Source organism: Thunnus thynnus, chromosome 5 (assembly GCF_963924715.1).
Source record: "Thunnus thynnus chromosome 5, fThuThy2.1, whole genome shotgun sequence".
NCBI classification, from domain to species: Eukaryota; Metazoa; Chordata; class Actinopteri; order Scombriformes; family Scombridae; genus Thunnus; species Thunnus thynnus.
In genome coordinates this window covers 5,379,177-5,392,274 of record NC_089521.1, presented here as the reverse complement: position 1 = coordinate 5,392,274, position 13,098 = coordinate 5,379,177, and the positions used below count along the sequence as shown (strand labels likewise).

The 13,098-nt window shown below is 38.6% G+C and overlaps 1 protein-coding gene across 2 annotated transcripts in view; it reads left to right on the top strand.

Moving 5' to 3' along the window:
* nrn1la (neuritin 1-like a) overlaps positions 1 to 13,098 on the top strand; it is a 99,366-nt gene that overhangs the window by 38,254 nt on the left and 48,014 nt on the right. Inside the window, exon 1 of one of the 2 annotated variants that reach the window (XM_067588824.1) lies at positions 3,272 to 3,351. The exons of the other annotated variant lie outside the window; for it this stretch is intronic. Coding sequence (XP_067444925.1) covers positions 3,288 to 3,351 — 64 coding nt within the window. The 5' untranslated portion in view covers positions 3,272 to 3,287. Of the gene's footprint in view, positions 1 to 3,271; positions 3,352 to 13,098 lie in introns of those variants that run through there. 2 annotated transcript variants of the gene reach the window in all.

Genomic DNA, 13,098 nt, shown 5'->3' with positions numbered 1-13,098 from the left:
TTAGTCAAAAGTCTCAAATTTGATTTAGTAAAAGGTGACGGCAAACAGAAAAGATTTCAGCCTTGATTTAAAAGAACTGAGAGTTGCAGCAGACCTGCAGTTTTCTGGGAGTTTGTTCCAGGTATGTGGAGCATAAAACCTGAACGCTGCCTCTCCATGTTTAGTTTTGACTCTGGGGACAGAAAGCAGACCTGTCCCAGATGACCTGAGAGGTCTGGATGGTTCATAACGTAGCAGCAGATCAGAAATGTATTTTGGCCCTAAACCATTCAGTGCTTTACAAACCAACAGCAGTATTTTAAAATCATTTTTTTGACAAACAGGAAGCCAGGGTAAAGACCTCAGAACTGGAGTAATATGATACACTTTTTTGGTCTTAGTGAGGACTTGAGCAGCAGCGTTCTGAATCAGCTGCAGCTGACTGATCGATTTTTTAGAGAGACCTGTAAAGACACCATTAAAGTAGTCGAGTCTACTGAAGATATATGCATGGACAAGTTTTTCCAAATCCTGCTGAGACATAAGTCCTTTAATTCTCAATACATTCTTAAAGGGAAACTTCAGTATTTTTCAACCTGGACCCTATTTTCCCATTGTTTTGTGTCTGAGTGACTAATGGGGACAACAATTTTTGAAATTGAAACAATTTTTGTAATGGTCAAAATCAGATAAATATTCAGCCATGATGGAGTTGGAGAGAGGAGCATCGGGAGGAGTTTGTTGTGTTAGTGTACAGAAAGCGTTGCTTAGAGTTATCTAAAAGATTTCCAAAGTCATGGCTGAATATTTAACTAATTTTGACAACAACTTAACTATCACAAGATTTCAGATTGAGAAAACGAGAAAATTCTGGCACATCCAATTGTTGATTTTTTTCAATACACTTACTCAGTGCTTGTATGGGATTATAGTCCCCGAGTAATATTGTCATGTAAATTTGTATGTCGTCTGCATAGTTATTATATTTATTATATTAACATATTTTGTCGTTTTCCATAATCTGAGCGAGTGAGACCCTATAGTTGTTGAACATAAGAGGCCCCAGAATGGAGCCTTGGGGAACTCCACATGTAATTTTTGTCCTCTCAGATGTGTAATTATCTATAGACACAAAATAGTCCCTGTCCTTTAAGTATGATACAAACCAATGTAGACATTATAGACAGAGACATACAGTATGAAGGCATTCAATACAGTTTTGCAGTACAAGGTAATTTAACATCCAAATGAGCTTTCACACACACACACACACACACACACACACACACACACACACACACACACACACACATATATATATATATATATATATATATATATATATATATATATATATATATATAGGGCTTTCAGTGAAAAAAAAACCCTCCCAGCAATGCTAGCTGGCAGCTCTGAGGTGTATAGAATAATAAAATGAACAGCAGTATCAGCCCAGGCAGATTTCCAGAGTTCTGTTTTACTTATCTGGAGTTAGATTTTTACAAAGATATCACAGCAATAGAACTACAAGCAGCTTACAGCATATATGGCAGATGCAGCAATTGCATGTGGCATGCCTTAACAGTCATCACAGTGTATATCACGTCGAGAGAAAGAAGAATCCAGCATACACATCTTTATGTTGTTGTGATAAAAATCTACTCACAGAAAATCCTTTTAATAAGTGCAGATGAATTTCAAAGTGCCAGTGGAATATAAGAGGGGGAAATGTGAGCTGTCTGGCATCTCTGAGAAAACAAATCAAAGACATTAAAAAAGAAGATAGTCTCTTTGAGTTTCCCAAACAATAATAATAAATGTAAACACCTCACAAAGGGCAGCAAATGGGTAACATCTTTCAGAACAACAACATAAATCACATTGTACTGTATCATTGTATATTGCTTACTTAAATTTGATTGATATAGTTTTGTTTCTTGAATATACATTCCCACATTGATCTCTGGATTAAAATAAAAATATAAGCACATAAGAAATACTTTTGCCTATTACACTCAAGCCAATAAAGACAATCTGATACAATTTAATAAGAAATGTGTTTGATGGAGTTCAAGAAATAGACAAACATATATAGGATTTCCTATTTAGGTCATGTTCAACAGATAAGGCTAGCGATAGTCTATACTTTTCTTGTAAACAAATCCCATTAAAAGATTAAAACCATGAATATATTGATGTATTAACAAGTATTGTCTGTGTATCCACAGCCTGATATTGCTTATTATTCTGTATCTCAGACCTCCACTGTTGTCCAAAAACTATTAAAAATGCAAAATAAGCCGCACTGTTGCACTGGGTTGCATATTCCTTTATTATCAAAAACACAGCTACTGTAGTTTAGTTTGAGTCAATCCCACATACACCATCCTAGTGCTATAAATACTCACTGAGTGCACCAAAATTAATGTATTAAACTGACAGCTGCTAGCCGAAATATGAGCAAGCATACACTCTCGGTTACTTTGTGCCATATTTCTACTTTTTACCTCGCAAAGAAAGATAAAATAATAGCCAGAGTAATAACTTTTCAGAGCATTGCAGAGCTTTCTCATAATATTATAAACTATTGTGCAGTTTTGGTGCAGTGTGCCATGCATATTTTATAACGCAGGACTGTTTTCGGTCGTGAAATAGTACTTATTTAGCATTGTGCTTCTGTAACATTGTCAGACCAAGGAGGGACAATTCTGTAAAAAGAATCAAAATCAATGCAGCAGAACCAGAGATATTGTCGTTTATATTCCATGCATTCTTCTTCCTTTTCAAAACCTGGTGCCTACGTTACCCACAATGCAACTTGATTGCGACAGTTCGGTCTGAGATTCAGGTGTGTTATGCTAGTAGCAGCTAATGCAGCCTGGAGCTGCTAGCCTCAAACAGAGATGAGGAGCGGGCTACAGAGGTCTGGTAATCTAATTAAACGCACAATATGTAATTTCAGCCACTAGGGGTCTCTCAATCAAAAGAATAACAAAAGACGGAGTGTGATGACGTTGTGAAGTAGCAAGGGATCATGGGAGTTTTTGTCTTCGTTGTTAAATCATGGATTTATAAAGAGAACGAGCGAAAGTCACTAGTGCGCATGCTCTATGAGCCGCACAGTGCGGAAGATCCGGACACTTTCATACCGGGAAGTCGATTTTTTATTGCTTCATGCGCCAATGAGCAACTTTCATAGGAATGAGCGGGGCCCCGTCTCTGACGCTGTATCCAGTTCTCTTTATACATCCATGTGTTAAATAACCAGCTTCACCGGGATAGGATTACTCCAGTGTTAATCACTCGGGATGTTTTTACCGGGAGCCGCAGAGGTCTCCTTCTCTCCAGAACAAACGGACCCGGACATTACAGGTAAAAACACTGAATAAGGCTGATTCACCTAAAAAATCAGTGTTTCTCCGACGATGTACGGCGACCACCGGACATCCGGTACGGGCTGTTAGCCAAGCTGCTGCTAACACTTGTTCGGTTTATTTCTCTTATAACTTTTGATCCAGACGTTCAGCCGGTTTCTCCCGGGAGCCGAATCATCCGCAGAGGTCTCCTCCTCTCCAAAACAAACGTACACGCAGATTAAAATCGATGAAAATACTAATTAAAGCTGTTTCACCTAAAAAATCAATATTTCTCTGATGATGTTTGGTGACTACCGGACTTCCTGGAGGTGCTGTTAGCCGAGCTGCTGCTAACGTTTGCCCGGTTTATTTCTCTGATAACTAAAGATCCAGACGGTTAATGACTAAAATCCTTCTTCCGGCTAAAAGATATAGTGAAAAGCGACCTAAATTTATCATGAAAATGTGGCTTAAAACTGAATAAAAGTCCATTTATAACAGTTTCTGTGGAACAACCACAACGCTGATGTATTGTCTTGTATGTGTGTGAGTTACTCTTTGGTAGACGCCATTGTAGCGGACAAACACAGCGCCGCCGTATGCATCTTGAGCGTGTGTACTCATTGGTAGAGGAGGTATGATGCCATTGACATGCGACCAAATGAAACGGTCTGTTACTTTGATTAAATTACAGATTTCTCTGGGTTTGAAAATTGTTGGAACATTTGGGATAATGTAAGTACACAACTCAGCAAAATATATAACATAGGTCTAGTTGTTTTTAGACATTTTAATATGGAATAATTACATATTATAACTTTTAAACACAAATTAATTTAGGAATATGCACCATGTATGCACAACAACATCTAAAATATTAAAAGGTCTTAAAACTAGATTTTGACAGAGGGACCCTCTTTAAGACAGTCGTCAACATCAGTTAATAAAGCAGGATCCACCTTAAGGACACTATCATGCCAGTTGATATTATGCTATAGTAGTACGTTCACATAATCCCAAACAAAGTTACAATTAAGCATATTGTCAAAATCCAATCTCCACACAGTGAACCTAAGGCTTTTGGGGCTCCTGGGGATTTGGTTGGTAATCCAGCCTTGTCCAACAAATGTACTCTTTCTCCTTTCTGAGTAGCTGTTGCAAAGAAAGTGTAAAAAATGTAATGAATGTATTTGTGAGCTGCTATTGCAATTTTGCCAAGCAAATACTATTTATCAATGCAATTCAACCCCCTCAGAAAAATGCTTCTCTACACTTCTTCATCTCTTTTTATCCCCTTTATCTCTGTCCGATTGCAATCAAGTCTGCAAAGCCTGGAGATATCTCTTGCTGTCTATATCAATCAGTGACTCTACCTCTCTGTTCTCATCTCTCTCTCTCTCTCTCTCTGTCTCTCTCTCTCTCTCCCTCCATGGGCTCAGTCTTAGTTCAGATATCAAATATTAATCAAGGCAGGTTGAGAAGCAGTTGATCAGCTGTCCCTTCATTGATCTGCCTGCTCTGCCCCTCAGCACTGATGTGTCCCATGCAGTTGGAGTTATACTTTCAATAAGCATTTGTAGTTTCACGTATCTCTTTTTCTTTCTTTTTTCTTTCTACTTATGTCTACATTTCAGCCTGTTCTCTACTGAACATCTCTTTTTTCCCAAGCATGTCTACATCTTCCTCATGTCATAAAGCTGAAAGCTGTGATATATAAATTCCAAAATTCAAACCGGCCGTCTGCAGCTCAGCCCTGCTAGTGTTGAAGAAGTCCATTCAAATTCAGGCCAGTGAGCGCACATCTGGACTAACCTTGACAAATTCTTGCCACTAACTAATGTGAAAAGTCCTGCAATAGCTTTAATAATTCTCTATGGTCCTGGATTATTTAAATTTAGAGTTGGCAATGTCTTGGACTCATTCAATGATTTATTTTCTTTATCTGTTTATCCCCTCTAAAGGGGCATGGAGCCCATCCCTGCATGTACTAAACAGGAATCAATGTACAAGCACAAACTCTGTACAAACTGAATGTACATCACAGGAGTAATAGATTTAACTATTGGCCCTTTTTGATCCCAGGAATTTTTTCCGAAACCTTTTTAGGAACTCAAGTACTTTAACTGCATTTTTTACTGCATGAATCTAGTCACAGTTTTAGGTCCTGGGTCAGAGTTTTTAACCCCCAAAAAAGTTTGTGCTCTGGTGGTAGTGGTGTTTGATAACTCAGGAACTATCAGGGTCAAATTTGCAGTGCTGAACAGCACTGACTGTAAACACATGCCATGAAACTGCAAGCAAATGTGCACAGCTTTCATTCTCACAAGTTTGATGATCTCTTGATTTTTCATATAGTGCCAAAATGACAGTTTGACCTGTACTTTGTGTTTACTAATAATTAGCAAATGTTAACATGCTACCTTACACTAAGATGGTAAACATTATACCTGCTAAACATTAGCGTGTCAATGTTGTCATTTTGAATATCTTAGCATGTATTTAGCTCAAACCACAGCTGCTAGTGTGGCTGTAGAATATTACTGTTATTAATACATCATCAATCTAATTTGCCAATTTAGTTTAAAGGCCATTGGATTGATCCTGGGGATACCTCTTACTGTGAAGCCACAAAGTTGAAACACTGAGCCATTAGTGTTAAACCATGCTGCCCTGTCAGACCCCCTGATGACCTCAGTGTGAAGTGGCAGATGTTCAATCAAGCCTTGCAAGCAGCCAAAGAGAAATGTGAAAGCAACAATTTGTGATTTGAGTTATGTACTGAAACTATTTCTTGTCGAACAACATCCGGGCGCAGTAAGTGTGCCCAGCAGAGTCTTGTCATTACAGTGAGCTTGCCAGGTTTGGTACCACTGCGCCTGTACAGAGACTAAAACCTGTTATAGTTATAGCATATTAGCTTCCATACCCGACAAAGAAAAGTCACCCAAAAAAGCTGGACTTAACAAGTGAAAGTTTAGAGTCTGAGGACAATGGTGCCATGCTAGCTTCATGTGCTAATGCTAATGCTCATGGTGGAACTGGAACAGAAGCGATAAACACGAGTAGTGGCATGAGCTCTGAACATATCCTCAAGGCCATTGTATGAATGCAGAATTCTCTGCCAAATTCAAAAATGTACTGTCTGCAGTGAACAATTTTACAAAAGAAGTCAAAGAATGTGCTGGGTGAATTTCCCAGGCCAAGGTACGCATCTCTTCAAACCAAAGACAACATCATAGCCCTGCAGGCAACAACCACTGCTCTTGAAGAAAATGTTGAATTGCTTACCTCTATACTAGTTGGGCTAGAGGACCGTAGCAGGAGATCTTGAAGCTTCCAGATGGCGCTGAGTGAAGCAATGCTTGCTCATTCCTTTAATGGAGGCTTCCTGAGGCTCTGGAGATGGAGCCACTCTACTTTCCCTTGATAACTGAGAGAGCTCACTGGATTTCTGGTCCAAGATCTGACCCCAACATACCTCCGAGTGCTCTGAAAATTAAGTTTTTAAACTATTAAGATCTGCGTTGTGAATGCAGCCAGGGTGAAAGGGAGAGTACTCTACAAGAATTGGCAAGTCAGATCTTACATGGAAGTCCACAAACAGCAGAAACGCTTTGACGTTGCCACACAGAGGCTATTGGCCAAGACTATCCGGTATGGAATCATCTTTCCAGCGCACCTGAGGGTCTGCCACAGTGACCATTCCTACATTTTTGAAACATGGAGCGGAGCAGTTTCTGGAGAAGCTAGGCAGAGATGTGGAGGTGGAGCGACACTGAAGAAGAGGTGATAGCAATGTAATGTTAAATCTATTTTTGGACTGTAAATCTGAAATATTACTTTTGGCTCTGTCTAAATGGGCTGCCTTTATTTATTTTAACATAAACTTTTTCTAAAAAAAAAATCAGGACTATATCAACAAGTCCACATCACATTTCATCAATTATCTTGGGCCAGTAGCATAGTAATATTGTCTGTTGTTCACAAGTAACACTGTTTTTATACATTGGTATATCCTGGTGTGGGTTTGTTTTTAATTATATGAGGCTAAATTATGGTGGTCATATACTCTGGCTAACTGCTGACATTCTTTGGTTTGTGTTTTTGTTCAATGACATGTTTTAAAATGTATTTTGTGTTTTTGTTTTCAGTGGTAACAGAGATCTATTTGTATATTAGTTTGTTCCAGTGTGCTTTTACAGGGCACTCAAGTGTCCCTGGTAAATTAGATGACTCATACTGTTAAGGTTAAATTTACATCCAGAATTGTAGAGGATTAAAATAAAATCACCAAAATAAAACAGATAGTAAGCAGATAATAACAACTTCAATGGAAGATCATATTTTTGCAAGAATCACATCTATTATCTGGTGACATTTCTAAAATATGCAAGACGTGGCCTGGGCAGGTCATTTCAGCCTCATTTAGTTCTCATTCAAGGGGAGTTATCACATTTTGCAAATAATCTGTGATCCAGCTGGCAGATATATATCATTATACGGGGTACTGTGCTGTTCGAGCAGCTGAATTTCATTAATGTGTATGGTCCCAATGAAGATGACTCTAAATTCTTTAACAATCTTTTTCTAAACCTTTCCACACTTCAAGTTATCATATTGTGACAGGAGACTTTAATTGCACTTTAGATCCTGTTAATGATCGCACTCCAGGCTCAAGTATCTCTCACACCCAATCTAGGAAAACCATACAGCATTTTATGAAGGATTTAAATTTAATAGAGATTTGGAGAAAAATGAAACCAGATGTCATGAAATACTCCTGCTACTCTAGCACTCACCAGACCTTCCGGTGCTCCCGAATTGACTATTTTTTGATCTCAGCAGCTTTACTCTTGAAAATGAAAGATTGTTATCATAATAGCATTGTCATCTCTGACTCTGCGCCAGCATCTCTTGCATATTCTGACACTGAATTAGTAGGCAAATCACCATAGTGGCGCTTTTAACCTAAATGGTTGCAAGATACAAGTTTTATAGAATACCTTGGACACACAAATTGACCTATACCTTTCAATTAATACAACTCAGACTTCAGCTTGTACCAGATGTGAAGTCTTTAAAGCTTTCATAAGGGGTCAAATTATAAATTTCACCAGCTCCAAGTCAAAAAATACACATCAAAAAACTACATTACTTGAGACAAAAATCAAAACTTTGTAGAGAGAAATTTCTTCAGTAATTACTCAGGTGCGCACAAGGAATTACTCCTTAGAGCTCAATATAACGAAATTTCTGCTGGTAAAGTTGCAGCAAGCTTATTGATATTAAATCAATCATATTATGACCACCTGGCTCTGATGGGCTGTCCATTGACATCTACAAGAGGTTTAAGAATAAACTTAAACTAATCCAAATGTTTTTGGAATCTTCCGAAAATGATCTCCTGCCCCTTTATCTGCAAGGAATCCTGCACACTCTGCTCCTAAAACCCGGAAAGCCGCATAGTAAGTGTGATTCTTGTCGTGCTATTTCACTTTTGAACTCTGAGATACTTTGTAAAGCACTTGCAAAAAGGTTGGAGGGTTTTCTCTCAGATGTGGTGGGTAGAGACCAAAATGGCTTTATTCAAGGTCATCAAGGATTTCATAATGTCAGGAGAGTGCTAAATATTCTACATTCTAGAAATGGGTCACCAGAAACTGCAATCTTTCATTGGACGCGGAGGCCTTCGACAGGGTGGAGTGGCACTACCTCTTTGAAGTGTTAAATCATTTTGGATGCAGTGAGCGCTTTTGTAAGTGGATAAAGATACTATATACAAATCCTACTCCACAGATCCTTACAAATAACACGTTATCTAAACCTTTTGACAAACTGAATTCTTGGAATGCGGACATTCATTGTCTGTGGGACTGTGAAAAACTAAAGATTTGTGAAGGGAGGTATCCCATATGATATCCCAGCAGGTAACAGGCCTGTTGTCTTGCCTAACCATGGAAAAAATAACATATAGTGAAGGGTAAAGAAGACACTTTTGAAAAGGTTTGGGAACCATTTTTGGATTTTGTTAAGCAAAGTGATGTGGATGAAATACTGGTTAATGAGGGGAACTCTGGGTAACTTGCTTTGTGTCCACGTGGGGAGGTAGTGAAATATATCTGATTGACTTGTCCCACATATGTTCTATCCTATCAGATCAGACCGCTGTAAAAAGTAATTTTGTTTGTTTTCTGCTTCTGTACCACTTCTCTTTTACTTGAGATGTTCCCTTTAGTTTTTATTATTTTCCATTTATTTATTTTAGTTTACTTTATTATTAGTAGTAATTTTTTTCTTTTCTTCCTGTTAATTTTTTATGTGGTTATTGCTGTTTGTTTGTCTTATGCTGATGCTGTTTTCAATGTAATATATTCACTTCTTCATTTCCTGTTAAAAAAGAAAAATCAAATAACATAGTTAAAGAAAAACAGGAACAAGATACAATTGACCAAGCTTTAGAGGTGTTGGTAGGTGAATTTTTGAGTGTTTTCTTTTTTTCTCAATCATAAATTGAAATATCTCGGTGACACCTCTACTCATCATTACTAAGTCAAGCATTCTTGGTCACTTTCTTTCTTATCTTGTGCTCTTTCATCATTCCTAATTATCCGTCTCTTCCTACATCCCTCATCATCTCCATCTCCACCTCTTTTTCTCTCACACATGTCTTCTTCTCTCCCTCTCCAGCAGTTTTTCCTCCTCAGGTCTTCATTAAAACTTGATGGAGATCAGTGAAGCCAATAATCTTCAGGCCCCTTGAACAACCCTGCCTGAAATCAATAGGCTTCCTAGAAAAAATAACAGCACAAAGAGAAAAGGAGGGGTGGGAGAAGGACTGGTTTATTAAATATTAAACAGCTGGTCTCCGGGGAGAGGAGGAAGAGTTGTGGTAATGCAGTGTCTGACCCAATTAGCATCTCCTGTTCACCTGCCAGGCTCCAGCCGTGGCTCCACTCTGACTTTTACTCATCACGACAAGCCTCTTCTGGGACAGTCACACTCTTCAGGAGAGTCATCCCTGCTGTCTTGTACACTAATCATGACATGATTCATCTGTGCCTGTCACACCCTTGAAGAGGGCCATCTTAGCTCAGTGAAATATCAGTCACTACCAGCTCTAAAATGATCTCACTCTTCAGGAGAGCCTGCTGTCAACAAGTGACGATGAGGCTCCTCTGGGACCAGCTAACTGTTTTATAATGTTGTCTCAGCTTCTGTTACCAGTCAGGAGGTTCTCTTGGGACTCTGTTATTCTTTCACAACACCCAAAAAACTTTTTTTTCAGTTTGGGGACATTTGCCAGTTTTTTGGTTTGTTTTTATATCGACAGATGAGTAAAGCCATATCTCATATCTCAGTTCTTGAGATATTTAGTCACCTCCTTTGTAAAGTGCTGTTTACTAAATTTTGTCTGGGTTTGTGTGCATAAGTGAGTTTTGTTCAGGCACACTGAGGTCATGCAGCTGAGTAGTTGTCAAGGAAGGTTGGAGGTTTTTATCTTGTCACAATAAGAACTTAATGTTTCCACAATGCGATGGCCTTCCTGAATTTTTTAAGAAGCTCTCCTTTTGAATTTTTTTTTTTTTAATTTCATCCTTTACTGACCGATAGTTCTCCCGAGCAATGGCCACACTCTTTCTCTATTCCTGCCTCTCAGTAGGCATTGTGTATCCATTTACAACATGACAATCACTCACATACAATTGGCTGAGTCAGAGAGAGAAAGCAAATTTCTTATTCAGTTACCTTTAAAAATTATCCAACCCGAGCCCAACCACAGCCTGAAGTTTTATTTTTTTAAAAAGAACAGAAAAACCAGCAAATGACCAAAACCAACTGGACATAGGACCCTCTGTTGGGACCCGTTAGGTTTGGGTCAGGATGCTGAACTTAGCACTAGAAAGGGACGTTGCTACAGGACATCCATATGCATTTTTTGTTACTTATATTTAAGCTTTTGAAACCCAACTCAACTTCACATTGGCATTGTAGTATGGAACACACACCTCAGTGTTAAGGATGTTTATTAACTGGTTCACGTTTACTTCTCCAAGCAAACTACAAATAATAAATTATAACAACTGACTTGGTAACATTATAAGTAAATAATTCAAATATGCCATCGAATGTTAACTTGGCTTGATAAAGAAATGAATATTCTGAATAAAAGAATAAGTAGAAAACATGATTTGATGAACATGTTTATTATTTGATACGTCATTCATCCTTTAACATCCAGACTGACCAATTTGTTAGTCAAAGACCACAACCAATTACATTTTGAATGTCATTTGCCTTGATAATTTTATCAGTCTTTCACATAACTGATAAACTGAGCAGTTCACATAGTCAACATTAAAAGTTCATACCAGTGTAAACACTGAATGAGCTGTTACAAACAGTCAAGATATGCGGTTATTATTTACAATGGATCTGTTTTCAAATTTAAGACAGTTTCATCAGCTCTACTTTTAGTGAAAATGAGTTCTACTCTTTATCAGCCCTCTCTCTCATGTATATGCAGTGATAACTATTCAAACATTGTAATTCAATAGGCAGGTAGTCATTGGTGTGCACGGCTCGTCATGAGACGGGCTTTGAGATGAATGAGTAAAGAGATGAATTCAAATAGAAGAAAGGCAGGAATAAGCAACAGATGGCGAAAGAAAGAAGCTGCCAAACTTTTCACTGCACCTCTTTTGTCTCCTCCCTCTCTATCACTCATCCCACAAGTGAGGGGATGAGGTGAGTATGGAGGGATGATACCTATGCATCATCCGCAAAACATACATTTTAGAAAGGTTTGTATCAATAATTTACTGATTGTGTGTTTCTTTTTGAGCTAATTAAAGTGATAAGGAAAGGGACAGCCGATGATTCATCTATTGACCACTTGTCTCCCCTCCATGTGAAAGCACGTCTCTTGTCTTGAGGACTTAGGGAATAGAATATGCAGATATAAGAGTTGCTATTTCTGTAGGTAGACTCACCCTGTACAGCTGTGTCTATTTCATATTCTATCTTTATGGCTTTTTCCTGCCACTGTTTTTCTCTGGCACAGGAAGATTGACCCCAGTTCTTAATTCCGCCTACACCCGGCTTAATGGAATCACTGAGAAAACTGGAGATGTGAGCGGTAATTGAAGGGTCTGGAACCAGGCTGAAAATGTTGAGGAGGATGAAGAAGATTTGGGTTTGATGAAGGAAGAGAGATTGAAAAGGGAAAATAGCTCTGTTTTCATGACACTTTACCACTACTCGAAGTCTTCTCAAGACCTCTGATTCACATCCGTTTTGCTGCTGCTTAAAAGATGAGAAAGGATCTTCATCCTAATTAAACAGTGGTGCCTGGCTCCCAGAAGAGATCTGGTCCTCTGCAGTGTGTACATGAAAGCTTAGTTCGCTGTCATTTCAAGCCTCTGTAAATGGTGGTACAACACCAAGATGAGTGAATTATTGCTAATAATTAGTTCAAAACACATCGACCAAATGCTCATCTCACTGGAAGAATTTTGTCCTCCTTAAGCTTGACTCAACAAACAGCTTTGGGCTTTGGTGAGATGCTGTAAATAGCTGTGCACAAAGTAAATGACTTGTGAGTCCAGGTTCTCAGGGGTGTGTGTGTGTTTGTGTTTATGCATGCATGCAGTATGCACTTCTGTGACTTGACTCTGAAATCCTGGTAGAAGCTTTGGGGGGGCGGGGGGTTCCTCAACATTCTCACAAAGATATAAACAAGAAGTGATTTTCTGAATGGGTCTCT